Source organism: Motacilla alba, chromosome Z (assembly GCF_015832195.1).
Source record: "Motacilla alba alba isolate MOTALB_02 chromosome Z, Motacilla_alba_V1.0_pri, whole genome shotgun sequence".
NCBI lineage: Eukaryota > Metazoa > Chordata > Aves > Passeriformes > Motacillidae > Motacilla > Motacilla alba.
Window position 1 is genome coordinate 53235681 of NC_052046.1, and position 26808 is coordinate 53262488.

At 37.3% G+C, this 26808-nt stretch overlaps 1 protein-coding gene across 6 annotated transcripts; it reads right to left on the bottom strand.

Moving 5' to 3' along the window:
* Window positions 1–23911, bottom strand: CEP78 (centrosomal protein 78). Of its 6 annotated transcripts, none has more exons than XM_038124707.1 (17): window positions 23790–23911; window positions 21327–21612; window positions 20939–21114; window positions 20207–20279; window positions 19583–19686; window positions 18643–18817; window positions 16744–16857; window positions 16423–16487; window positions 13568–13676; window positions 12950–12967; window positions 11880–12015; window positions 10915–10960; window positions 9744–9887; window positions 5851–5928; window positions 3993–4159; window positions 2076–2229; window positions 1–817 (listed from the first exon to the last, which is right to left on the bottom strand). In XM_038124707.1, the coding sequence occupies exons 2-17, from the start codon at window positions 21577–21579 to the stop codon at window positions 290–292; spliced, it is 2340 nt and encodes a 779-aa protein (XP_037980635.1). In that variant the 5' UTR covers window positions 21580–21612; window positions 23790–23911; the 3' UTR covers window positions 1–289. The 6 variants fall into 6 exon arrangements, with proteins under 6 accessions (XP_037980635.1, XP_037980636.1, XP_037980639.1 ...); XM_038124708.1 differs by having other exon boundaries at window positions 23770–23882; XM_038124711.1 differs by having other exon boundaries at window positions 23701–23880.
* Between the last annotated feature and the right edge of the window lie 2897 nt (window positions 23912–26808).

Consider the following 26808-nt stretch of genomic DNA (forward strand, 5'->3'; position numbering starts at 1 on the left):
AAATGTACTCAAATTAACTTTATTAGCTCAAAAATCTGTGATAATAAAATCCGTATGTCAAGTCCCTCGTGTAGTACAAACTCACGGGTACCATTTTAGGTGTATCACATTTTCAAAACTAAAAATCTAGTGACAAAGAACGCAAGCATGAAACACGAATACTGAGCAGTATGCAATGCTTTAAAAAGTCAAAGTCTACAAAACTTTACAAAAAATTCACTATTATACTGAGACATCCAAAACGTAATCTTGTAAGTATAAAGAACAGTTCAAACATTTTAGAAACACTTCAAATGCTGGTAACACTTGGTATACTTTCCTGTATTTCAGAGACAGATCCTACAGTATCAGTTCCAGAGCTAACGTTTACTACCTGCAGTCTACTTTTCTCTCCTCTCACTCCGTTACTTGGAGTTGCTGTTTCATTTGCTACAGGGATGTGTTTCTTAGAGGAATAATTTTTGCTTTTTTCACCAGGAATACCATTGGATATTCTGCTATCATCACTTCTAATTTGTACACTGGAATCAGCAAATGAATGCAGACTGGTAGCCAACTGCCTTGCTGAGTAATGTCCTTTTGCTTGTTCATTTTGTTTGACTCTCCTTTCAGATAATACTGGAGTACTACTTCGAGGCTTAGTCTCTTTATTTTGGTTAATTGTTTGAGCTTCATTTTCCTTCCACAAACCTGGCTGATACTGCTGTCCAGCAGCCTGAAGTTCTCTCATTTCTTTAAGTGATGAAAAGGCATTATTCACAACCATCTGGGATTGAAATGTGACAGGAAGAGGAAGTTGGATGTCCCCAGCTCTGTTCTGAAACAAAAGATTCCAATGAAAAAACTGGGAACTAGAGGAAAAAAAAAAAAAAAAAGCCAGTTTTGCAACTGCCATATATACTGGAGTCTGCAGAGCAAAATACAGTCTTTACCTAATATAGGTAAGATGCAGAGTAATAGCAATTGAACAATCTTTATCACCTTTCAAAACAGATTTCTGAAGATTGCTAGGGTAATAACGACACAGAGTAGGCACATTACAGTTTCACATTTAGCTTGACATTTATACCAGAGATGTGTTAGTTATACAAAAGCAGCCAAAACTTAATCACATCTATCATCCTGAAACACCTGCAATTCCTTATGTTTACTAGCAATTCACAGAAGTGTAGTCTCTATACCACAACACCTAGCTGATACAAGAACCCAAACTAATCACCAGTACTGGGAGGTAAGAACAAGAGTCTTCAAAAACTGCAAAACTGGAAAATCTCTCCACACTGTTAGAACAACCTCCAAATTTTTAACACTATGTTTAAGGAACTTATGTGTTCTTGAGGAAATTAAAACAGTTAGAGTGGAAGACTGGATATAAGAAACACACTGGAATGCAGAGTGATTCTTGGTACAACAGTTTTATTCAACTTGGACATAGCTACAGGCCTCCAGTATCTAAATTTTTAACAGCCTTTTAAAAAGCCTGAGGTTTTTTTATTTGTTACAGGAATTTCAATATCTCCTTTGAAAAATTCTCAAGGTTTACTATTAATTCACAAAGTAGAACCTAAAACCTAATGCAATATTTACAAATACTACAAATTTGTAGTTGCATGAAGCTCATGTCATGGCCACAGAGAAATCTATCAGGACTGGACCTATACACTACAATTACTTACAAGATAACTTATGATTTTCAGAAGGTACATTGTATAGCCTCTCCTCTAAGACCAGGGTTCTTAAAAACACTATACTTCATTATTAAATGTTTCTAAGAAATCTTATAATGGTATTTTCCAATTTGAATGGATTCCACTACTGAAACTTCCTATTTCAGACTAGGAAACAACACAATTACCACCAAAGAGTAATACATTACAAAATACTGCCGTTTATGCTCCAAGTGGTAAGCACTTTAAAAGCTTACATAAATCACTGAATTATTATGATCTGTATAAATGCAGCTACAGCAAAAGGTTGCAGTAATAGCTTCATGAATCAGAGGGGGATTAACAGCTAAAAAGTACATTAAAGAGTATAAAGTAGAATTGCCTCTAGCATTCCTTATAAAGACTTACTTTGCTATTCTCGGTATGTTCCTGTCTTTCTTCTTCAAAACACTTCTCCTTTACAATGTTCACAGGCTTACTGAGAGTAGCATTCATTTGTGAATGCCCCAAAATACCAAAATCTGATTGGTCTATCCCAGCTAATACAGCAAGTTGTCCAAGCCTGTAAAATAAACATTTAACAGAAAATCACACAAACTATTCTTACTCTTCAAAAGACTGAACATTAAAAAAACATAAGTAGAATCTGTTAAAACTTTGTACATAGTTTTCTATTACTTTATGTGATGCTCAGAATATCTTAACTAAGACGAAAACAAGTAGCTAAAGGTATTTTCTTGTCTTTGCACAAATTAGCCTGCAGATTCAAAACAAGCATTACAAGGCTGAGAACGAGGCTCTCCTAGTTAGCATGGAACTCAGAGCAGCATACTGGCAATGAGATTCCATGTCAGGCAGAACAAAGATTAAAACTCAGTCATTCAAGCAGAAATTGGTGTACATCTCCAAATCGCATAATCGCTTAACATCTCAGTGACAAGCTTCACAAATACAATGATGTTGGGTCACCTGACAGCTTGTAAGTTGGCCAAACCAATCACATGTAGGTTTTAAGCCTCAGTAAAAAGTGGAAAGTTGCAGTCATTAACTGATAGCATAGCTAAGATATAAAGAAGCTTACTGAGAAGAGCATTCTTCCTGATTGGGATTCTGTAACGTTCAGTGCAGCTTCTTATTACTACAAACAGACATAGGGCCCATATAAATAATTTTTTTTCATGTAGTGAAAAGTTTGAAACTTTTGTATTAGAGAAGTTTGAAATTCCTGTAGTAATGGCAACTCTACAAACCGATTGTCACAAAAATTAAAACACAGCCCCAGGGTGAACTTTACAGTAAGTTAGAATCACTGAATCATGGAATCATTAAGGTTGAAAAAGACCTCTTAATATCAAGTCCTGCCATTAATCTAACACTGCTAGGTTCATCACTAAACCATGTCCCATAAGCACCACATCCAGATGTTTCCTGGACACTTCCAGTGGCAGCCATTTCACCACATCCCTGGGCAGCCAGTTCCAATGTCTGACCACACTTTCAGGGAAAAAAATTTTTCTAACATCCCTTCTAAATCTCACCTGGCATAACTTGAGGCCATTATCATTTAGGTCCTGAGTTATGTCACTACAATTTGGAAGTGGGAGATAGGGAGGGCAAATAAAATCTTCTGCGATCTTCTCTGAACTCACAGAGCAGGCTACAACACATATTTGTATCATTCTCTTCTTGTGGCTGAGACTGCCATGCTTGGTCATACACACTTTACAAATTGGGTTCAAGCTGAAATTCTTCGAAAAATGGGAAGGATGAACCATCCTCTGCAAACTGCAGGTACAGCGGTAATACAAACTTTAATCAATATTCTGTAGTAGTAGTAGTAGTAGTATTACTACTATTACTACTAGTAACAATAAATACAGACTTAAAATACAAAGGCTGGAGATACAAATCCCATGTAGATTTCCATACTTCAATTAGTGAATGGAGAGCACAAGGTAGCAGGACACTTTCTGAAGGCAGTTCAACTGCATTTTGAGCTTTTCATATTGTAGGAATGCTAAGAGACAAAGGTGATTCACTAAAGACTTGGAAACGTGCTTTAATAGAAGCTTTCTGCTCTTTTGGAACAGGCTTCTTTAAAGCCTTTCGCAAAGACAGATGCATGAACTCAGCTGAACAGTGCTTAGATCATGCTTTTGCCACTAGGAAAAGATTAAACAATAGGTACATGGGTAATTTATTTTCCTTTGCTCTCTGAGAGTACAGACCTAGAAATCTGGCAGGGTAGCAGGCAGCATACTTCATTGCGAGGATAATTTTGGAAAGATATCAGGAAAAACAGCAAGACTTAAAGTGACAACCTACCCAGCATCTTTAAGGAGGTCTAAAAAAGCATGAAACTTTTGAAAAGAATTCTCAATGCTGCCTAGAACACCTTCATCTTCCAAAATCATGCTGGTTACTGACTGTGCATGAAGAACCTCGGATAGGGAGATATTTAGACTCCTTAATCTTGCATTTTCAATTTCCAGCTATGTGGGGGAAAAAAAAAAAGAAACTTCTTTCATTTTCAGTTTAAAAGACCCCAAAATATCAAATCTCACCTGTGTGCCTAAACAGCAGCATCATAACTGATGTAACAAAATGCAGAGTTTGCTGTACTACACACTTTCAGGGCACTGTTACATGAGCTCTGTGCATGTCTGCTTATCCACAGCTGCAGTTCTATGCTACCATAGATATTCCTGCAGGCACTCAAAGCCACTGGCTTAGCACTGTCTTCAGCATGTACAGGATGTTACAGATCAAGTACAAGCAGAAAAATTTAGCTTTCATATTGTTTTACTTTGTATGTATTATATGACATGTTAACACCAAAGAATTTATTTTACCAGTAAAAAATCTTTAATTAAGACCAATGCCCTCCTTATATTCGCCCCTCTACATTGGGGGAATGCATACTACTGCTATCTCTCCCCTGCACTGTGCATCCCGAAACTGAAAGTTTAAGATGATTCAATTATTCTCCACATTGACCAGTAATCAAATTGACAATGAAACTGAAAACTGCATGATAACTACAGGATACACAAGGTTTTGTGTTCTAGGGAAGCATTACCTCATTTAATTAGATTACAGCTATGCAATCAAGTACAACCACAGGCTTTCTGTCTTGCACTTTTTATGAGAGGATGAAAAAATTATAGATTGTGTAGTGCAGTGTAGGTGATAAATAAGCAACAAAATAAACACTTTTAGAGATTAATGCTACTTGTTTTATTCCATCTCCTGGTACAAGGTGCTAAGTCCAAGCAGCCTAGCCTTGACAGAGAAAGATTTCTTGTAGGGGGTGTTTAGCCTAAAAAGCATTTAAGGATCTAAACAACAGACAGGCAGCAGAGCCCACTGCTGCACATCACATTACAGAAAGATGGGGATAGTCACACAAGCGGGCTACAATCTGTCTTTGAGATAAGATATCTGCTTCCTGTACTGTGGGGTATCACTTGTTGCTCATATTTCAAAGGATATCACCACTTTCACTTCTCTCCAAATCACATGTAAGGACCAAATCCATTTGCTTACACTACCTTACACTCATCTATAGTAGAAGAAATTCTGCTTACTTGTGCAGAAGAATATTTTTAGGTCAGAAACAGCAGAGGGGAAACAGACCTCACAATTCAACTGTGTTAAGTTGTTCAGTTTTGTCAAAGCTGAACTGCACCTCACAACAACTGACATGCAGAAAACCATCCAATATGTTAATGCCTGCAGAAATAAAGCTTAAAAACCAAAGGTACAGAATAAACCAAACTGAACAACAGTTGCAACACACAGCTTCCAGCACAAGTCATGGTAAGTGAGTTGGGAGACAAAGAACTATCTATGTGTACATACTGCAAATAGATTTCATCACTTTCTTGAGAAAAGCAAGTATCAGGATGCCCCAGACCATAAGTCTTTCAGAAAATGTGTAAAACACATTGAAAGAGTAGCTTAAGCTGAAGTTCAAGGCTCTGGAACAGAATCAGTAGAACAAATATTACTAAACACAGATTTCATCACTGCCCTTAAGAACGGTAAACGATCCACGTGACTTTGAACAGAAACTCTGGAAGCTACCACAACAGTGGTCATTGATAATTACCCCTAAGCAAGTGCATGCTCTGAGCAGTGCCTCCTTTAAAAGTAAAGATCGTTAATAGTTAAGTATCTTTACCTCTAGTAATCGTTCCTCAGCCTTTACTCTAGCTTTCTGTTCTTCCTTTAGTTTTTCCATGCATTCTTCCAGCTCCGACTACCAAAACACAGATAAACTATCATGAAATCTATCTCAAAATGTCAGATTAACATGCAATACAAAAAAACTCAACAACTTAATAGCTAGCAAATAGCATTCCAAACATACCTTCTTCAAAAATACAGGACAGAGGTCTACCAGTAGACCATCTAGGATGCAAAATATTAAGACAGATGTAGAAGTAAGTGTGATTCACTTAACAGATTTGTAAGACTGCAACAGATCACATGAAATTACAGTCCAAGTCTCTTTGGTCTACGACATAACCATCAAGAATGTATGTTTTTCTCTATTTCCCCTTCACTTTTTCAAGCATCATTTTTCACTAAATATATCTACATCATAAAGCTCAAATTGGGCTCTAATAAGAAATCCTATCTAAAAATATCTATATTTTCCAACTATACTCTTTAGCCAGGATTTTATTCTTGCCTTTATTTCTTCTTATAGTTGTAAGAATACAAAATTCTGAAGAACTGTACTCTCAGTAGTCAGAATACAAAATTCTGAAGTGTAAGAATTGTATTCTTTCTAATTGGTTTCACTTAGTTATTCAATAAAAAGCTTTTCACAATTCCAAGTTTAGTGTTGAGTTAACAAGAATAAAAACAAATTCAAAACACCTAATAAATATATTCTAGTCTTATTCATAAGATGCTTAAACTTGTATTTTAATTAAAATCTCCATTTCACTAAGAATAGTCACCATCTGCAATACCACATTTTCTTGCATCCTAGCTTTAATTACAGCATCTGAACTAGAAAAACAAGCAAGAATTTTTGTTCTCATACACCTTAACAATCTTCTGTTCAAAAGGTGAAAACTGGTCAAATTATCAAGCTATTCTGTTTCTTAGAGGTTAGACTATACAAATTAACAGTATACAAAACTTCTCCCTTTCACTTTGTGTAGAAGCACATATATGTAAAAGGAGACTACGTTTTGCACACGCCATATCAATCCGTTCTAAAGAGAATCAAAGATTCAAGTAGTACTGAAATAGTTTGTTTCCTAGTAAAAGCTTATTCAAGTGCATACTACTGCACTTCATACAAGCAATCAACTGAGAAGAGTATGCAACAGAATGCATAGTAAAAATAAACCTTCTACAAATGCAAAGGTGTTGTAAGTTGCAAAGTACTTCTGCAACTGATTCCAATGCAGGTTCTAGAATACTCTCTATATAGCCCTCCTAGTGACAACCACACAAAGTGATGATTGTGGGTCACTATTCCAATGAAGCCCACTCCTAAAATCCCGAGACTAATATCAACCAAGCAAACACTGCAAATAGAAAGCTAGTCATATCTTTATCATACTCACATTTCAGCATCAAAACAGATTTAGCACTATGTCCTACCTGCAGGCATAGGGTGGGGGGCAAATATCTAAGGAGAACTATCCACAAATATCATAATCTGATCATAATCAGAGAAATTACTCCCATCTACCTTTGAAGATGTGGAAATAATGGGAGCTATAAAATCTCTACATACACAGAAGCACAGCACAGAAAGTAGAAACTGCTCTGCACTGACAATTTGACAGGTTACCTGGAATCCCCCAACTTAGCTTTGAAGATCAGTATTAGCTATCACAGACTGAAGAATTCTTACCTTTCCATTTACAGTGCAGGTGCATACATATCATTATTTGTATTTTGAAGTTTCTAGGATGAAGGCTAGGAATTCTACTTTAGAAACCATAGCTCTCAAGTATTTTTGTTGTGGATTTTAGATAATTTTAAAGATGAAAGCACTGACCTTTTTCTTCAAATTGCTGGTTTGTAATGGTAAAGATCAAGGGCTTAGACAGTAATCAAATTATTATGATTTTTAACAGAAATGTAGATGTTTTGCAGTGATGTTTAAACTTGATTTATCACACTCTAGATGTACATAGTATTTCATGGTTATGGGCTGAGTTCATAACAAAGTTGAACACTGCAGTTGCATCACCTCAAAAGCAATTATCAAAGCCAGCATTTAAAGAAACTAATTTGTTCACCATTATGTTACAAGTATATGTACATTTTAATCTTTGATTTGCTTTTAAGAAGTTCACTAGTTGACACAACACCCTAGTCCCTGTGCAGAAAAAAAATATTAAAATTGGTATCAGAGAGTTAAATGTACATCCAAGCTACAATACTAAGCCTTCAAGTATTACAGCCCAGAAAGACAGCACTGATAGACTTTAAGATGAAAATGAATACCAAAAATATACGTAGGCCTCAGAATTACAGTAAACAGTATGTCTGTTCAACACTAGACAGAAAGATAAAACTGAAGTTTAAAACACTGTATTTTAAAAAATTTAGTAACTGATCAGCCATGTTCTTCTATTTGACTGCATCATACTTAAAAAAAAGGAAACAGTTACAGTGCAACCTCAACTTCTTTGCAATTCACAAAGTAGTGAAATGTAGAAAGAGCTGCCCTGACAACTAAATTAAGGGTGAAGTTCACCATTTAAATCCCTAGTTAAAATTTAAAAGTATGGGAGTTACCTCAATGACACATTTCATCACAACCAACTATGACATTTGATTCCCTCTAGTGGAAGGAGAGAATATTTATCAGTTCTCATTTTTCATTTAAGCAAATACTAGGCTTTCACTAGCCAAGGCTTTTTTCTTTTTTTTTAATGAAAACACAACTAAGTACTACTTGTTTCATTAAGTAGTATGCTTAAGGCCCCTTTCTGCGAACATGGTCAATCCTACAAACAGGTTTTTGGAGCAATTTGCACATGGACATGGAATTCTGTGATTTCAGATAAAGTGCTCTTGGTAAGAGTGTTGAAGCCACCACACAACACAATGTCAATACATTGCACACTAACAGTAAAAGCTGCTATAAAACTAATTTCCAGCAACATGTGAAAACCTCAAAATCTTTCTGAACAAGAGTTCTAGGGAGAAGAAGGTCTAAAGAAAAAGTATACACCAGCTGAAAAGGCTGGTAGTTATTCATGCAGTATTTGTACAGTCCTTTTGCTTTACACGACTCTATGCCACCCTAAGCATTCCCACTACTGATAAACCTACAGCAAGTTAAAACTTCACTTCTCTTTCACAAAGACAGGTATACAATGTGTCCAATATTTACACATACAAACAGCATATTCACCCAGTGTGGTGCTCTGACAACAACCAGCAAACCCAAACTGACTGTAGATCTTATTTACAGAAGTAATCATTGGTTTCTCTAAACAGAATTAAAATCTTAACACTTCAGAAACAGTAAACCCATTTCTTCTGCCTGGGGGTGTTACTTTATAATGGAGCTAGATTATCTCAGCAGCATTACAGAGCTACTGATATATACCTTTTTCCACCCTTTTCTTTTATAAGAACATTTCCAGTCAAGACATTTGCAGAAATAGTCCATTTCACTACTGCTAAGTTTTTTAAGAATTGAAGAAGTAGAGGGAATAAAAAAAGCAAATGAAAAAAGTTTACTAGGCTCAATTATAAAATGGAACTCAAACACTTCCTGCTATTTTTGTAATTATTTTTAAAAAAGAGTAATTTCTATATTTTAGCTCTTAGAAATAACACTAAATTACTTTTATACAGGAAATACTGGAAAGAAAATACTACAGTTAATAACACAGATCAAAAGATCTGTGCACTATGATGCAAGATTGGAACAGAGAAATTACAAACACTGCAGATGTATTAAGTTATTCTGAAATCCTGCTCCAAAATTGGTTTTTGTTTAATTACCATTTTTTGAATAAAACATGGTTTAATTCATATAATTTGCTTTTATGGAGTCTACGGCACTGAACCTGTAATGCTTCTTACCTGTAACTGTTGATATTGTGCTACATCAATCTTATCTAATGATTTTGACAAATCAGTCTGCTGGATAACATCCTCTAAATCTTCTGTGTCTTCAGTTTCAGATGTAGAAGCACGTTCTAGCGTCACTTTCACAGGAACACCTGTCTAGTTACACCCGAAAAAAAAAACTATGCCCACTCATAGCATTACAATATTTTGTAAAAATCAAAGATTAAATCATATCAAAAGCTTAATTTAAATACAGTTGTTTCGCCGAGTCCTTTACAATGCATACACATTGCCCAGCCATACAACTTTGAAATAAATTTGCATAAAACAGTATTAAAAAAAACAATTCTATGTGGGCCTATGTTGAGTATTTGTGGTGAGGATTTAGCAGCAGAGTTAGCCCCTGCAAGGCACAGCCAGGACCGCCCCACACAGGACGCAGCCAGTCTCAGCTGACCCACTGCAAGGCAAAAAACGCCAGACAGGCAAGAGGTGGGAACAAAAAGAGTGAGGAAAAACAGAGGGAACATCAGTCTGGGAGCAGGAAGAAGCATTCCACAGTGGAGCCAATACCCTCATTCCAGTCAGGGAAGACCTGTGTGAGAGCAGAGGGATGGGTCAAAGGAGCTGCTGCCCACAGGCATCCTATGCCAGCCCATGTTTGCCTAAAGGACTGCAGTCCATGGGAAGCCTACTCCAGAGAAAGGATAACTGGGGACTTCTGCAGCCATCAGATCCTTCTGTGATGGAAATGAGACACAAAGGAGAAGGAAGAAAAGATGAAATTTGTCTTCTCTTCCTGGTAGAACAGCTCACACAGAGGTGCAAAAACAAGTATATAATCCAAACCCAAGATAGGAAAGATGGTGCAGAAAGCGTTCAGAGAAAAATGCTGTTGGTTATTCTTATTGCCAATGGAGGGATTGTGCCTATACTCCAGCTCAGCTAGCTCGTATGACTAAGAACCCAAAAGATACAGAAATAGAAATGGAAGTAAACTAAGTATCAAAGAAACTTCAACCAAAGGCTGATGTAAACTACTTTTTTCACTCCTATGAGTGAGAATCTTTGAAAGTATGTTCCAGTCTTAGCTTTCAGACAATGAGATTCTGTTGAGTGCATTTTCCCATTTTTTCAGGCAGCTACCCACTAAAACAAAACCAGTATGTGAGAGAAACAGTACCTGAATCTTCAATGGCAGTTCTCCAGCACAATCCGCTGCCCTGCCTCTGAAGTTCGGAAAAAAAACCCAAAACCATACTTTTGAGGAAAGTAAGTTTATAATGTTCCAAACACAAGATTCTAGGACAAGTGAAGCAGTAAGAGTAAATAAACAGCATCAGACACTGCACTACATCCCTTTAAGCCTCATTACATTCTCATTGTGATTAATACTCCCAAGTTAATCATGATTTAGAGCAACAGTAGTGGATGCTAGCCTTAATATCTTCAATAGGCATCTTACTTTGTTAGTTGTTTTGAACTAAAGTCAACAGGAGAATTTGGTGTTCAGCATTTTGAAAAATAAGCTTAATAACCACAGCTGCAATATAGCATTAAGTCATTTTTTTGTTTAAATAGTTATATAGTCTCCATTTTGAGAAGCCAAGATCTAGAGAATGGATTAAAAAAAACAAAAACAAATGAACTGTTTCAAAAGACAGCTTTCATATGCAAGGTTTTTTTCAGTTTTATTTTAATTTACAGTCTTAGATGATCACAATAATTATGCTGGTATTGAGTGGGGTGAAGTAGAAAAAAGAGGCAGGAAAATACCTAAGCACTGTGAACTGGATCTCAAACCAACTACACTACAAGTTTAGAACACTAACTTGCCTCTTCAGCTATGATACATTTGATAAATCATTATTAACAAAAGAACAAGCAGACAAGGTAGGTTTGGTTGTGGTGGGGTTTTTTGCTGCATATGACTTTTCCTATGGCTGTCACGTATTTTTGTGTATTTTAAATCCTTACTAGAGGAGAATTTATGTAAAATCCTCAAAATTTACATAAACAGAAAAAACTATGATGACATTCTGTGTGTGACTTTCAAATCATATTTTAAAAAGCTAACATTGCTCTCTACTGTATTTATCATGCAAATTTTATGATTTAGTAATTTTTCTTGTACTATGAAAACCTCACCTGGATCTCTTTGCACGTTCTGCAGTCCGCCAAGGAAGGAAGCCCTTTGTGCCTGGTGGTAGTGGTTTTGGCGAGTAACTCTCTCTCATAGTGGAATTTTTTTTCCCAGGACTTACAGATTTTTTAGATGACAATCCTGAATTGAAGAGCAAGACAAGAAGAAAAGATAATTCGTTATACTTTTTTATTCACATACAAATTCACAGCTTACTATTCATAAAATTTTCTATGTAATAATAAGGACTGTAAGAAATCTGCCATTCAGTCTAATTTTGCTAAAGTGTCCAAAAGCCTGAGATTATAAGATAGTATACTTAACTGCTGTTAGGTTGATGCAAGACAAGCTGGTTTTCAAAAAAGAGGCAAAGTTTTGTAGTAGAAGAGGTTTAGATGGTTTTAGACCACCCACACAGACAGTAAAGGCTTTTATGTGTTTCAAATGGCTCTCTAGTGGCTTTAGAGTGAAGACCATTATTTTATTTATGGGCAAAATAATTAAAAATAAAGCTGGTACTCATGCAGACCAGGACACCAGCAATCTCTTCCCTTCAGAGGACTAATAAGAAAAAGTAGAGTTTACTGGTCTGGTCTTTTGTTGGTTAAATCATACAGCATCAAAGTAGACTCAGAAAGAAACCTAATGTGGATCATCATTAGACTATCTACCAGGAGTACTTAAACTTTTTATCAGGGCAAGGGGAGCCTCACATTCTCTCTAAGCCAGAAACTGGTAAGTCTTGAAAACTAATCATCTTATATTTCCTACAGTTAAACTAGTAAGAACTCAGGTTATTGTTTCTCTGAGATCAGTAAAATAACTGATTTTGTAATGGTATAGAAATGCATCCCTTAGTTAATGGGATTCAAAATCTCAATTCATTCTGTACATAATAACCAGGATAGTTTTCACCTTGACTCCCTCCTTCTCTTAAAAAAAATAACCCCAAAACACAAAAACCCCACACACAATGAACAACCCCAAAACAGAAAAAAAGACAAAAAAACCACAAAGCCCTCCAGAACAACATTTGCCAGGCATTTTTTCTCCCACCTGCACCCTGATCACTTACCTCTCTGCTTCCAGATAACTAGAGTGAAGACAAGAGACAGTGAAATGCATTACAGTGAAATTTTTAGTAGCATACTGAAAAATGTTTAGTATTGCAGTTATCAGGACTTATAAATATTCAAAACACCTATGTTAGTTTAAACATACTACTTATAATAGGTTTACATGAAGTTGAAAAAAAATTTGAGAACATTTTGTACATCAGTTAAAAAATGCATGTTTGTTTGCTCTGGCAGAGGACAGCCTGCTACAGATAGGTTACAACAGCAGGAGAACTAGACAACTTACTACTGCCAAGCTTTGCAGAAGTGAAAGCTTGTGGAGACACAGAATAAATATGTGCAATGCTTCCACACATTTTAAAGTCAGCATATCCTACCACTTCTCCATCCATGTATCTAGCAGAACTAGAAACAAGAGTAAGTTTCCTACAGATATCAATGATGATAGAAGATGCATTATATCATTAAGAAGAAACAGATTTTTTTTTTTTTGAGACAAACGTTCTGTAAAACACTAACATTTAGACACATCATACATTTTTTAACTTAAGCTCTTAAGCATTAAGATAAAATTTTCTAGACAAAATGTACTATAGGTAGAAAAAACAAAGAATTACCAATACGAATAGTAGCTTTTCCTTTCCGACCACTTCCTAGGACAATAGTTCTTTTCTTTGGCTTAGTTTTCAAAGCATCTTTGGAAGACGGAGACATCAGCCACTTAAACTAGAATTTGGTTTATTTTTAAAAAAAGAATAAATCTGTTTAGCAACTGACAGTTGAAGAGGTGCTTACTTAAAGGTTGTTTGACAGATTAGAGAACACTGTACTTACAGGAAACTTTATAAGCTGTAAAATCAAGAAAAAACAGAAGTCTCACAAGGCCCAAATTTAAGCAGATGATAGTCTACATTACCAGAAAGTGTTCCCAAAACACCACTACAATATCCCATCCAATATTATCCTTTCTCCTGTGGAAAACAGTTATCCTTCTATAGCAGAAATCCCAGCATTAACCCTATAAAGAGACAACCCTGGCTTCTGCACTTCATTCTCAGACAACTGGCTGGATAGGAATGACTGGCTCAGACCAAAGCTCTCCAGAGTAACAAAAGCTTCTCCAATGTGATTTTGTATTACCGATAAAGTCAATATTTTAAAAAAACACAAAGTTTATTTTTATTTGCCTGTAATGAAAATTCAACCTTACAAAGTAAAAGCCCTGAAAAAAAATTAAGAGACAGTGATGATCAAAGGCCACAGCTGTACTTCAAACTTAATTTCCTTACAGTAACAGCTCTATTCCTAAAGGCTCCCCTTGCCCTGATAAAAAGATTAATTACTCCTGGCAGATATTCTAAAATTACTCTCCTAAAAGTACTTACTTTTCAGTGTGCATCACTAATACAGGGTCTAGTGCTGAAGCAGTCATTGAATAAAACACAGGTGACATTAACACAAAGCTTGTCTCACATAGCCCTAAATCCCACATCAGAGTACAAGGAACAGTATGCCAGAGCTATTCCCATCTAAAGCATCAGAATGATTAAAATGACATTACTGTGCTCTAACTAAGTTTAATTCAAATTTATCATTGTCAAGAAAATCTTTTTCTTTTCACATTGGATACAATTAATCCTTGTATAAATTTTGCTGAGTCTCCAGATGGATCTGCTCCCTATGCAAGTGAAGTGATCATTTTAAACTAAAACACACCTAGAAAGAGTAAATTAATTTGCAAGCTTCTAAGAGCAAAAGTAATTTTTATTTTGTTTTGCTAGACACCTAAAATGGCAGCTTTACTACGTTAAACCAAAAGTTTATCTAGCACACAGCCTGTCTCATCTCTGCTGTTGGTCTAAAACATCTAAGCATCCAAGTATAACGACAGCAAAACATAAAACCAATGTTCCGAAAGTATCCTGTTTTGTAGGCACCTTTGATGAATTTTCCCTTCAGCTACTTCGTCTCTCAGAAACTACACCTACCTATTACACTTGGTCATATTTATGATTACAGTTGACTGTACTGCTACACAGTGCTGCTAGAATATATAGCTTTTGTTTTAGTAAAGGCATCAATTAGCAGTAGACAATTACCCTTGCAAACCCCAAAAAAACGGTCCAGAAGAGACTCAACTACATGCTACTGGAAAACAAACACCCGCTTTTTACACAAAGCAGGATGGAAGAAAAGACAGCTGTGACTAGCAGAAGAAGCAAAGCTACATAGCAAGCCAATGGAAATATTTCTTCATCCATGCTGTTAATGAAGTATGAAGAATTACTAGCAGTGCAAATAAAACTTAAGATACCGCACTAACTGGTTGAATGTAAAACTAATGTCTTGAGTCAAGTCATCTTTTAGCATATGGAAGATTTCCCAGAGTTGCTCCTTTCCATGGTCTAGCTTTCCAATTATCTTTAGCATTTCCAGGCAGATGTGATTTTCATGCAATTCCTGTTATATTTTCCAAGTTTTAATCCCATCTGCCAAGCAGAAAGATTACTTCTTCACAACCAACCTCAACTTCTCAAAAAAGGACTTCTAGAGATTGAAGTGGGGAACTTTATTAATCCTCCAGAAATTCTATGCACAAATAGTCAGTTTATTTGACAGTCTCTCCACACCCATAGCTCTGCCTTTATTTAGTCTTTTCAAACACCAAAAGAGCATTTAATTCCAACACAAGAACTGGGATTGCTGGGACTCCTTTGAGAACTGAATCAGATTTCTCTATATTTGAACAGTATACCTAATCATAAATGGACCAGATATTCAGTTTATGCACATTACTGTGAACTTTGTGTGGACAGTTAGTCCAAGATAAATGGGGGTGTATGGACTTTAACAGAACTCTGTTTTCATGGATGGTCTGCATTGAAAGGACAGTCCTGAGCAAGTTCAAAAAATTTTGCTTACAGAAGTTAGAGACAAGAAATAAGTTCTAAAATAAATTAAGTGCTAAATCTCAAGTTGTGGTTTCCTTTACTTTTTAATTAGAAGTTATTATTACCATGTTGACAAGGACATATGTAGGTAGACAAGTTATTATTACCATGTATGACAAGGACATATGTAGTAGAAAGCCCTCCAGCAGTCCTGAAGCAATATTTAGTTAACATTCTATGGTAATGCCCAAATACACACATATTTCCATTTTTCTTTCCATTAAATGTATGTCCAGGTTTTATTACAGGTTTATGTGACAACTTTATCCAGGTTTTATGTGACAACTTTAATTCCCTAAGAAATCATACAGAAAGCCCAATACAATAACATGTTCATCATCATGGTTTTAGGTTTCCCCCTAGATAGTGTTTTTTTCAATTTGTACTGAGTCAAACATCTGTTCAGAACTAGAATAGTTGTTCTAGATTCATTTTGAAAAAAAAGTCATCCTTTAAAAAAATAAATACAATGGAAGCTACAAGGAAAATCCCAAACTCATTCCAAAATGTGTAAAACATACCTCTGAGTCAGCACTGCTTCCATTCTTGAGAACTCTTTCAATAATCTTTTTCATCAGAACATGACCTAGAATGAATTAGACCCCCTTTTTAAGAATTTTCTGAAAGAGACAATTCTTTTTGTGAACAAACAGATCATTGAATAATAAGTACATATTACCTATCCTGGTTGTTTTCTCATGTAAAAAATGTTTAGCATATTATCGTGGCATGTTCTTTTTTTTTCTTAAAAGCAGTTTACCTTTCCCCATATAGCTACTGAAAAAGAAAAAAAAAAACCCAACAACCACACAAAGAGAATAAACGCAGACACGGATACATACCAATTAATGGATTTTTTCTTACATCAAGTACCACTAATGTTGTGTTAGTTTGAAGAGCATCTAATAATGACCTTGCTCCTTCATTGGATATTCCACACTGCTGCAAATCAAGCGCTAAAATGTTTAAGGAGGCAAAAAAAAAACCAAAACAACAGTGTAGTAGTAGTACTGCATTTAGTTAGTAGTTTAATTAAATAGTTAATATCTAAAAAAATTAATCCTGCTGAAAACCTCCATTTCATAGACATTGAGGCATGAGCACTGAGGACATAATGATAACATTCATGTGAAAAAACAGGACTACTGCTTTCAAAGAAGACAACTAGAACTTTTCAACATTAAGAAATAACTATTAACATCTCCAGAGGAGGTAATATGAACCACTCTACAACCACTGTGGGCAACCTGTGGCAGTGTTCAGTCACCATAAAAGTAAGAGGGCTCCATCATGTTGATGAAAAACCTCCAGTTTCATCTCTACCCACTCCATCTTGCCTTATCCACAGGTACCACTGGAAAGAGTGTGTCTCCATCTCCTTTACATCCTCCCTTCAGATATTTGTACACCTTGATCCCACTCTGAGTCTTCTCTTCTCCAAGCCAAAGAGCCCTAGCTTCCTCAGCCTTTTCTGAAATTTGAGCTGGTTTAGTCCCTTCATCTTAGAGGCAATTCACTGGACTGTCTCTGGTAGCTCCAGTTCCCTCCTGTACTGCAGATTCCATGGCCTCATTTGTGCTGAGCAAAGAGGAAGAATCACCTCCCTCAACCTGCTCAAAAGTCTTTGCCTAATGCACCCCAAACACTACTGGCCCTCTTTGCCACAAATGTACCTCACTGTTTCATGGACAGCTTACTGTCCACCAGGATCTGATGCACCCCATCTACAAAGCTGCTTTTCAGCCACACAGCCCCTGCATGCTCTAGCGCACAGATTATTCCTGTCCAAGTGCAGGACTTTGCACTTCCTTTTCTTAAACTTCATGAAGTTCCCATCAGTTCATTTATTCAGACTGCTGAGGTCCCTCTAGATGGCAGCACATCCCTGCCTTTCTAGGGATCCAAGAAAGACTGTGGTTTTCTGGGTGGTTCTTCCCAGACTCCTACAAAACGGGCATGACATTAGCTATCCCCCTCCAGTCCTCATGCACGCCCTCCCAATCTCCATGATCTTTCAAAGACTACTGAGAGTGGCCTCAAAATTACATCAGCCATCTCCCTCAGCACTTGTGAATGCATCCCATTAGGGCCTATGGACGGCTGTTTATCCAGTTTGTTTTAAGTATTCTCTAATATGATCCTCTTCCATCAGTATAGATGTTATCTGTAGACCTGCCTCAAACTAGAAAACAAAACTATAACACAGGTATTTTATTCCACACACAGAATGCCATGATTTACACCAGCACCATTTGTATAATTACTAGATATAGTAATAGATATACTGTAGAGCAAATTCATTCTCAAAGATACTGAAGAACAATACTAGATAACACAACAGTATTCAGATACTCCAGAGGAAGAGAGATTTCTTTGGAAAAAAAGAGTACTCTTCCCAAGCGACACAGTAAGTTACTCCTCTGGCTGCATAACTGTTATAACTGGTAAGTTAAATCTTTAAGTCTTCTGCCTGCCACTACTATATTTTAAGAGATGCAGTAGTGAGACATAGAGATAGTAGTAAAGATAGTAGTAGAGATGTAGAGATATGGAGATCTTGCTGAAATCCTTACAGCAACTAGTAATAACCAGATATGAGGCATATCGGGAATTTGCTGGTGTAGGCCAAGTTCTACATTATATAGAATATTTCAATACATATACATCAGTACGTCTATAGTTACTATATAAGGAAACTCCTGAATTACTCTGCTGTTCATTAGTAAAAGACTTAGCAATACCTTTTAGCCAAAGGTCCTCTCCTAGACAGTCTGCAAAGGCACTTGCTCCTCTATCTCCAACAAGCATGTTGCAGTTCAAAGTAATCCGCCTCAAACCTGTCATATATTCAAGGTCAGGTCTCCTGTAACGTAGGCTTTCAGCCCAAGCTTCACCGTGTCTTCTTATTGCCTGGTGCTTTACAAACAAAGAAGCTGTTACCAAGTGAAATAGCAAAGCCGTAATTGATGACATGCTCACAAGTTACCTTTTTTTGTAAACCATGTTCAATAGCTTGCATGCTGGTATAAGAAATATATGCTGGTATAAGTACACCATTCCTGAGTTCAAGAAACATAACTAATTTTTAAACCTTAGTGGTAACTGGTATTTGTTGTGACTGCCCAGTTTGCAATGCAAATTATTAAACTTGGCTACAAAGTATTTTATCACCTTCTTTTGACAGACATTTTCAAGGCCCATTGAATAGGAAATAAAAACATACTACGAAATTTTGTACTTTCACAGAAACCACAATTAGTATGAATTAAAGCACAGTACTAGGCAGAAATGTCCTGAGCAATTAATCAGCAGCTTCTAAACGGTAAACTACCCAGTGCTTCAGAATACTTGAGATATTTTTCAAAATTACTGACAACAAAAGAAGCACCCCGAAAACAGGTGTCAGACATTTGCAGACCTAGTCCTCATTTAAAGAAAATACTTTATTATTCTTTTTTTTCCTAAGAAATAGTGGATTTAAATTATGCACCAGTAAACTAAACTACTTCTGCCATACAAAGTCACAGCCTTCATAAGAACATACACTTAATTTTGGTATTCACACAAGCTCCTCATGAAGTGCCTTAATGAATTTTGGGCTTTAAAGCAGAAGCAAAAAATTAAATTTATTAATTTATAAATTTATTTAACAATTCATTTTAAGAAAGTTGATTAAATTACCTTTAATAAATTTGCTATATGTTCTGCCCCTCGCCACGTGAGGCTACATGCTGTGAAGTTTACAAATCTGATAGTAGCTGTATTCTTTATACTTTGACAGATTGCTGAAGAAAACAAAAGCACGCATGTTATCTAGGCACAGGGTTTTCACATTATCAGAACATGCTTTTTCAGTGGCCTATTAAGAGGTAGCTTTAACAGCCAAAAGCTTTGACAAAGAACCAGTGCTGAAATACAGAGCATATTTTAAAAACAATTAATATGTTCTAAGTTTATACACTTCTAGTGCAAATGTTCAGCAAAGAATATCTGAACAAGCTAGAAAATATTTTATTTCAGATTACTTATAGAAACTTAAACAGATCAGGAAAGGGTAAAGAAATAGGAATGCTGTTTTAGATAAAAGTATAAACATCACTATAAAGAAGTATAGATATTTACTACCCTGAAGTGAAAAAAATCAAGTCTTTAAATGCTACTGAGTTATGCAAAATAAAGTAAAGTTTGCTCTTATAATCTCCACAGACAAATTTTAAACAGGAATGGTAATATTGAAAAAGTTGCTTACCTATTTGGAAGCTTAAAAGTGAAAAGTGTATTTACAGGTTTTGATTCTGAACTTACTTGCCAACCCTCCATCTCCAATTGGACAGTGGGCTAAAGAGACACTCTCCAGAGATGAAGCTGTGGCCAAGCCCTAAAGAATAAAACAAATGGTAACAATGTTGTTATCTGGTTTGAAAAGCAAAAAGGAAAAAAAAAAAAAGAAAATACCAAGTCACCCAAACTGATCATCCTCTGCTCCTTACAAGAAACTCAAGGGGATTCAAACAAAGGTCAAAACCAGCAAACCTTCACCTTCAGTTTAAGCAGGTTCATTTCTTTAGCACATTTCTTTAGCTTGCCTGCGGGCAACCAGCCTCCCTCCCTAGAAGCCAGTCATGAGCAAACTGGAGCTTTTCAGTAACACATCTGAAGATCAATTTTTATCTCCTTGGTGTCCCACAACTTCCCTTCTATCACATACATGCACAGTGGTTTCAGTCATAAGCCTATGTCATATGCCTAAAACACACAGCAGAGATGTTTTGCTAAGATCTTTCTAGTAAGCCTTGTGTTTCTGCAATATTGAGTTAAGACCAGGTTATACTAAAAGTCTCAGCAGAATCATTCTGTATGTATATGTAAAGACCACACAAAGATATCTTAGAAGAGAAATATCCCTGTCTGCAACAAATACATGCAAAGATTAGTTGCTACTATTCTCTGTTCTGGGCACATTTTCCATTTATTTGTACTATTTGTATATTTTGTATTATATGTACTATGTATTTGTACATATTATTATATTCTCACCTTTGTTAAAAGGGCTAGGTCTCTTTCCCTCAGAAGCAAACCCTGCAGTTCTAAATGTTTTAGTACATCTGATATACTGAGACAGCCTTTCACAGCTTTGCATAGTTGGGCAGTCAAGTCTTTTGAAAGAGTTGCTGGAATTCTCCTTCTAAAGTTAGTTTTGTATCTTTCAACACCTAGTGAAAAATAAAAACTACACGTCAGTAAAATCCAGTTCCTATTGGCTTAAAAACAATTAGAATCATACCCTCCTTTTTTTGTGCACTTTCTTAAATTATAGTAATTCCTTAGGCACAACAATTCCTCCTCCCATGCATTCGATCTCACAGAAGTTTTATGCAATAAGTTTTAAGATGCTTACATCAACACACTTATCTTTTATACAGACCTGATTCTTCAAGACCATGTTGATGTAAACTTCTTATTCCAATAGAAGTCAGAGTCTTATTATGCCTGAGAGCACTCAGAAGTGGTGCCCAATCAGTAGCTTTGATGTGATCCACAATTAGATCAATGGCATTACGAGACACATTAGCCTTCACAGCTTTCAGTGGGAGAGAGCCTTGAAGTTCACAAAGATGTTCATAATGTGAGTAGAAATCTAGCATGCACTGTCTTCTTAATTTGACTGACTCAATCATTTCTTTTATGTGAAAAAAGGTTTAAATTTCTCTCTAAAATAAGAAAGAGGAAAAAAGACAAAATTTTTTTCAATGTATAACTATCTTGCATATTCAACATACATATCCAAAACATGAAAATGTTCCTGGATACTGTATAGCATTACATTACACATCTTTAATGTGTAGCTAAAAACCTTATGTCTTATCATGCTTACTACCTGTGCAAATAAAGTTGAATGTGTAATGGGCTAGGGGAAAAAAACCCCAAACACCAAAAAACAACTCATCTGCATTTTTATTCTCCTCACTCTAACAGGTATATCAAGAGCACAAAAGCCCTGATCTTTAAGCACTGACTGTTATAGAGATCTTGTTTTCACCTTAAGATTTAACCTTGTAGCATCAATGTTGGCCCAAAAGCCTTGGACACTCCCTGACCCACCATCACTGGAAACATACAGAACTAATTGTGAACTTCTCTGCTACTTCAGTTAAAAGTCTAAATTATCATCATACATAATAAAATTTGATTCCCTAAATATTTTTGCTATTGCATACTGGATATACATATGCCACTAAGCACTTTTCAGGCATAAGGTTTTGTTATGCTTTAGTACCCACAGAGAATAACACTGCTAACTTCCAAACAGAATCTCTAAATGCTGCTATGACACAGCTATTAAGGGTTAAGTAATTCTACCGTCTCAACAGAGACATTTGTCAGTATATTTAGAAGATACATTTATTTGTTTATTTATTTATTTATACTCAGGACAGTATTAAGTATTCCACACAGGATACCAAACATTGTTCATACTGCAAATTTTTTTTCTTATTTGTCACAGACTAGAAAGCTTTAACCAATCTTCTCAAATATTCTGTATGTCAAATTAAGACAAGTTATACTGGACAGATAAAAGCATGTGAGGACAGCCATTTGTAAAAACATAATTTTGAAAAATAATATATTTTAGCATCCAAATTACTGGAAATATAATAAGATATAAACTCTAATAATACAGTTACTCCACACCCTTTTACTTTTTTTTAGCTCTGATTCACTAGCATTTAATGACCATACTGTGGCCATACAAACAGAAATGACTCAATTATAATCCAACACTTCGGGTTCAGAAAATGACCATCAGTTTTAAGGCACCAATGGCTTCTGCTAATTTATCAGTGTGCAAAATATTACGTCTTTTTTCTCCAGAGCTTAAGCAATATTCTTTTCATGGGGCTTTGACAGCAACACCTTAACACCACACCTCTAACTGAAGAAAGGAGCTCCTACCACTGAAGTTTAACCCACCTGTAGGAAGAGACAAAAAGGGACAAACTAATCAGACCCACAATGTTTTCCAAATGTAAAACTATGTAAGTTTGAACTGTCCGGCACTGAAGGTAGCGATACTAACCAACCTGATACCACCTTTGACTTGACTAACTCTGAGAATCTATGCAGACGATAATTATCCACTCAATACAGATCCAAGAAATCACACTAGCTGGCAACAGAGTACGAGAAATACACAGCACACAGTAAAACTGAAAAATCCAGCTCCATGTTAGGAGTTTTCAGGAAGCTATGAATTTGTAGCGATTAAAAAAAACCAGCTGGCTAAATGTTTATACGGTGGGCAAACAGAGGGCACCCAAAGGCACTGCCAGCAGCGGCCACGGCCACATGCCGACCTGTGGGGCACACGGGGAGGCCGAGCCGCGCTCACTCTGCGTGGGCGCGCCTCGACAAGCGCGGCCTGGGGGTCTGCCGGGGCCAGGCACTGGACCTGCGGCACAGCTGCGTTTAAGGATGGAACACAGCACCGAGCTACAGACAGCTCCGATTAGCACTGGGGTAAAAATAGCGGGGCTTTTATGCCACACCGACTCATGACCGACACCGACTCAGAATCACTTCAGATCGCACTCCACTGAGCGGGCATCAAGAGGGGGCTGAGCTCTCCGCCACCACCCCCAGGGCCCGCCAGAGGCGGCCCGGAATAGGCATCAGCCGGTCGCTCCCGCGCCCACAACGGATCGTAGCCCCCGGCCCTGACGGCCCCATCTTCCCGGAACCGACTACGGCCCGCTCCGCCGGCACCCCGCTCCCCCTCCGCGCCGCGGGCCCGCCGTTACCGCTGTTAGGCGCCGCTAACCGGCACTGCGCAGCGCTACCCGCTGTTACTCGCTAATACCCGCTGTTACCCGCTGATACTCGCTGTTACCCGGCATTGCCCAGCGCTGCGCTACCGCCGTTCCCGCAAGCCGCGCCCGGGCCCGGCGCCGTTGGAGCGGCCGCCGCGTGGCGCGCCAGGCTGGCCCCCGATTGGCCGCCGCCCTACCGCCCTCCCGCCCGCGTTCAAAATGGCCGCGCCCGGCCGTCGCGACGGCGGGGGTGTTACATAGCAACAGCGCCGCTCAAGAGAGCACCGCTTCCCTTTCCTGAAGAAAAACAAACAAACAAAAAACAAAAACAAGAAAACCAAGGCCAAACCACAATAATAATAATAATAAAAAAAATCCAAACCCATAAAACAAACCAAAAGCCAACAACGCAGTGCTAGAAGAAAGCAGGCACTGCTTCAGCTTTCCGTCAGCAAAGCACGCGGTGTAGGAGCTCCACAGGTAGGGAAACGTTTTGATGTACATCAGCAGCCACAGCCTGGTGGCCTGAGCCGTCCAACAGGGTAACAAACTCGTATTTCACAGCTGTGTTTCCCATTAGGTTGCTAGGTTACATGTACGGGATCACAGAGTGTTCATTAACATTCAGTACAGTGCATTATACGGTGTGACATTTAGGGCAGAATTACTCAAAATGGAGTCCAGGTGCTGCTGCTAGAATTTGCAGTTCATTCATGGATATAGACACCAATTAATTAGGAAAAATTATTACTGTAGGTTGATGACAAAGAGCAATTTGGTTATTTAAAAAAATATGCTTGTAATCTACTCGTAGGCAGCAGGATTTAAACTCTAAAGGTGAGCAAACTCCAGAGAGCTTTCCAGAGAAGCTAGACAGGCCGCTAGAACATTCAGAGGACACTGTGTTTACGCAGATGCAATGTTACTCGCTGTCTTTGACTGACATCAGAAGGAACTGAAGCACCTTAAGAGCTATCAAGTGTACCAGAACAAGACTTATTTCAGTAAGTGTGACATCACTCTCTGTACAAATTGTTTCACTGTGACATTTAGGGAATTCAGTGTAAAAGACAAGAAACACAGGACCCTTATCAGTGAAATGGCAAAACCAATGTTTCCATAACTGTATGACAAAATATTTCCTGTGCGTGCCATAACTCTTGGTGTCACAGACGAAACTCAAGCAAAATAAAATTAATATATTTTCAAGAATCCTTACTTTGAAAGGTTTCTTGTTCATGCTACTTAGTTACACAGATATCTCCAAAACTGAAATTCAAAATCTTGCTGAGAAATTGGTTCAACTTGCTCCCTACCAACCTTGGTTTTCTTAAAAAAAAAAAAAAAAAAAAAAAAAAAAAAAAAAAAAAAAAGTTAAGTGTTCCTTTCCTCAGCATTTAATTCAGTGCTTTAGATTTGCTTTCTATTTGCAACTCTAATTTTTTTTTGTTTTTGTTTGGTTTGATTTTGGTTTGGGTGGGGTTTTTGGGGGATTGGTTTCTTTGGGTGGTTGGTTGGTTTTGGTTTTGTTAATTTCGGGGGGGGGGGTGGTTTTGTTTGGTTTTTTTTTTGTTTGTTTGTTTGGATTGGGTTGGGGGTTTTTTGCTACACAGAATTTTGGTGCACATGACACAGAACTTTTGGTATGCCTTCCAAAAGGGAGGATTACTGAGGAAGAGTCAAAAGTGTTCTGTGTACCTCAGTCATTGATTAGGCCCGAAATACAGGCTTTTGTGCTACTTGTGATGATGTCTCATTCTGCATTCCGGTCTCCCACATGTGGGCCTTTTGCAGCCCACAGACTTGTTGCAGAACACACCTAGTGCAGGTAGCTTGGAGTGCAAGCTGCAGGTGTACTCTGGCTGATGGGAAACAGCTGCAGCCCCAAACAACGAGCTGTGAAGGGGCACTGACCTTCTGCCTTACAACGGGCAAAGTCCTGGAATGCCAGCCATCACTCAGAGCCTTTGCAGGGCCCAGTGAACAGTGCCACGTGTCACATAATTTTTACTGTTGTTTTATGTTTTCCCTTTGGTTAGAGATCTCATTTATTTTGTAATTTATCCTATGTATTGCATTTGTGACTATAATCACTACTTTCTTTTGTAGTCAAAGGCAGCTCCCTTTACTGTTTTAGAGCTTCAAAAGCATAAAGTAATTTGGTGGGATACCAGATGTCTCTGTAGAGAACAGTCGCAAATAGACCCAATTCTGTCACTTTGGCAAATGATGTCTTCTTCACCAGTCATCATTTTGCTGAATTTGTTAAAGCGCTTTTTGTTCTCACTGTTTTCTTCCTGTATGTTTCTAGGCCATATGCTCTTCCAAGTTTTATTTGTTAATGTATAATTTAATTTTTTAATCTGATTCAACAGTACAAGTATTTCTCAGCCTCAGACCATAACCAATGTTAGCTTTCTTTGAGACATCAGGAGATGAAAAGGGGCTGTGCACTCTACCGTATTAGTGGGTGGGCAGCAGATGTTTTCTCTTGACTTTATAGGAATGTCTGGAAGGTATCCTACTTGATTGGTGTTCTTCCACATTATCACTTACTGCCTAGTAAGGATGTGTTAAAGGAACCACTTCACATTTTGTCCTTTCTCTTTTTTTTTTTAAACTCCCCTATCTAGCCTTTTAAAGCCTGCTTCCAAGCTGGCTTTAAATAGCTGTCTGATTCCGAAACTAAATAGATAAAAATTATTTTCCTCTGTTCTGCAAAATGCCAGTGGGGTTTAATGCTAAATGAAAAAAAAAAAAAGGAAAAAAACCAAAATTTCCAGAACTATCTGATAGGTTTAAAGAGTTCCTGACAGGGCAGCTCTGTATAGCTTTTGTCCAGAAGCTTGAGAGGATCCTTCATTGCTAGGTGGCAAGAGTCATCAAGCAAAGCTGTATTGGAAGAACCTGTAAATCTGCTTAAAGCATGGAGGAAATAGTTATTTCATTCTGCCATTATTGGATAGCTTTATCATATTTTTATTGGAAGCTCACACTTGCATAATGACAAGTGCCCAGTGCTCCTTATTATTTGCATTATACTGTAACAGGACTTGACCCTTGAATACACACTAAATGTGACAAACTGCAGAATCTCAA

What these genes read in the sequence shown, in the direction of transcription:
- CEP78 (XM_038124707.1), bottom strand. Translation starts at nt 21,579, where the DNA reads ATGATTGAGTCAGTCAAATTAAGAAGACAGTGCATGCTAGATTTCTAC. An exon ending in AGAGGACCTTTGGCTAAAAG is followed by an intron (nt 16,858 to 18,642) that starts GTATTGCTAAGT and finishes TAAACATTTTAG; the next exon opens with CGCTTGATTTGCAGCAGTGT. An exon ending in AACATACCGAGAATAGCAAA is followed by an intron (nt 818 to 2,075) that starts GTAAGTCTTTAT and finishes CTTTTGTTTCAG; the next exon opens with AACAGAGCTGGGGACATCCA.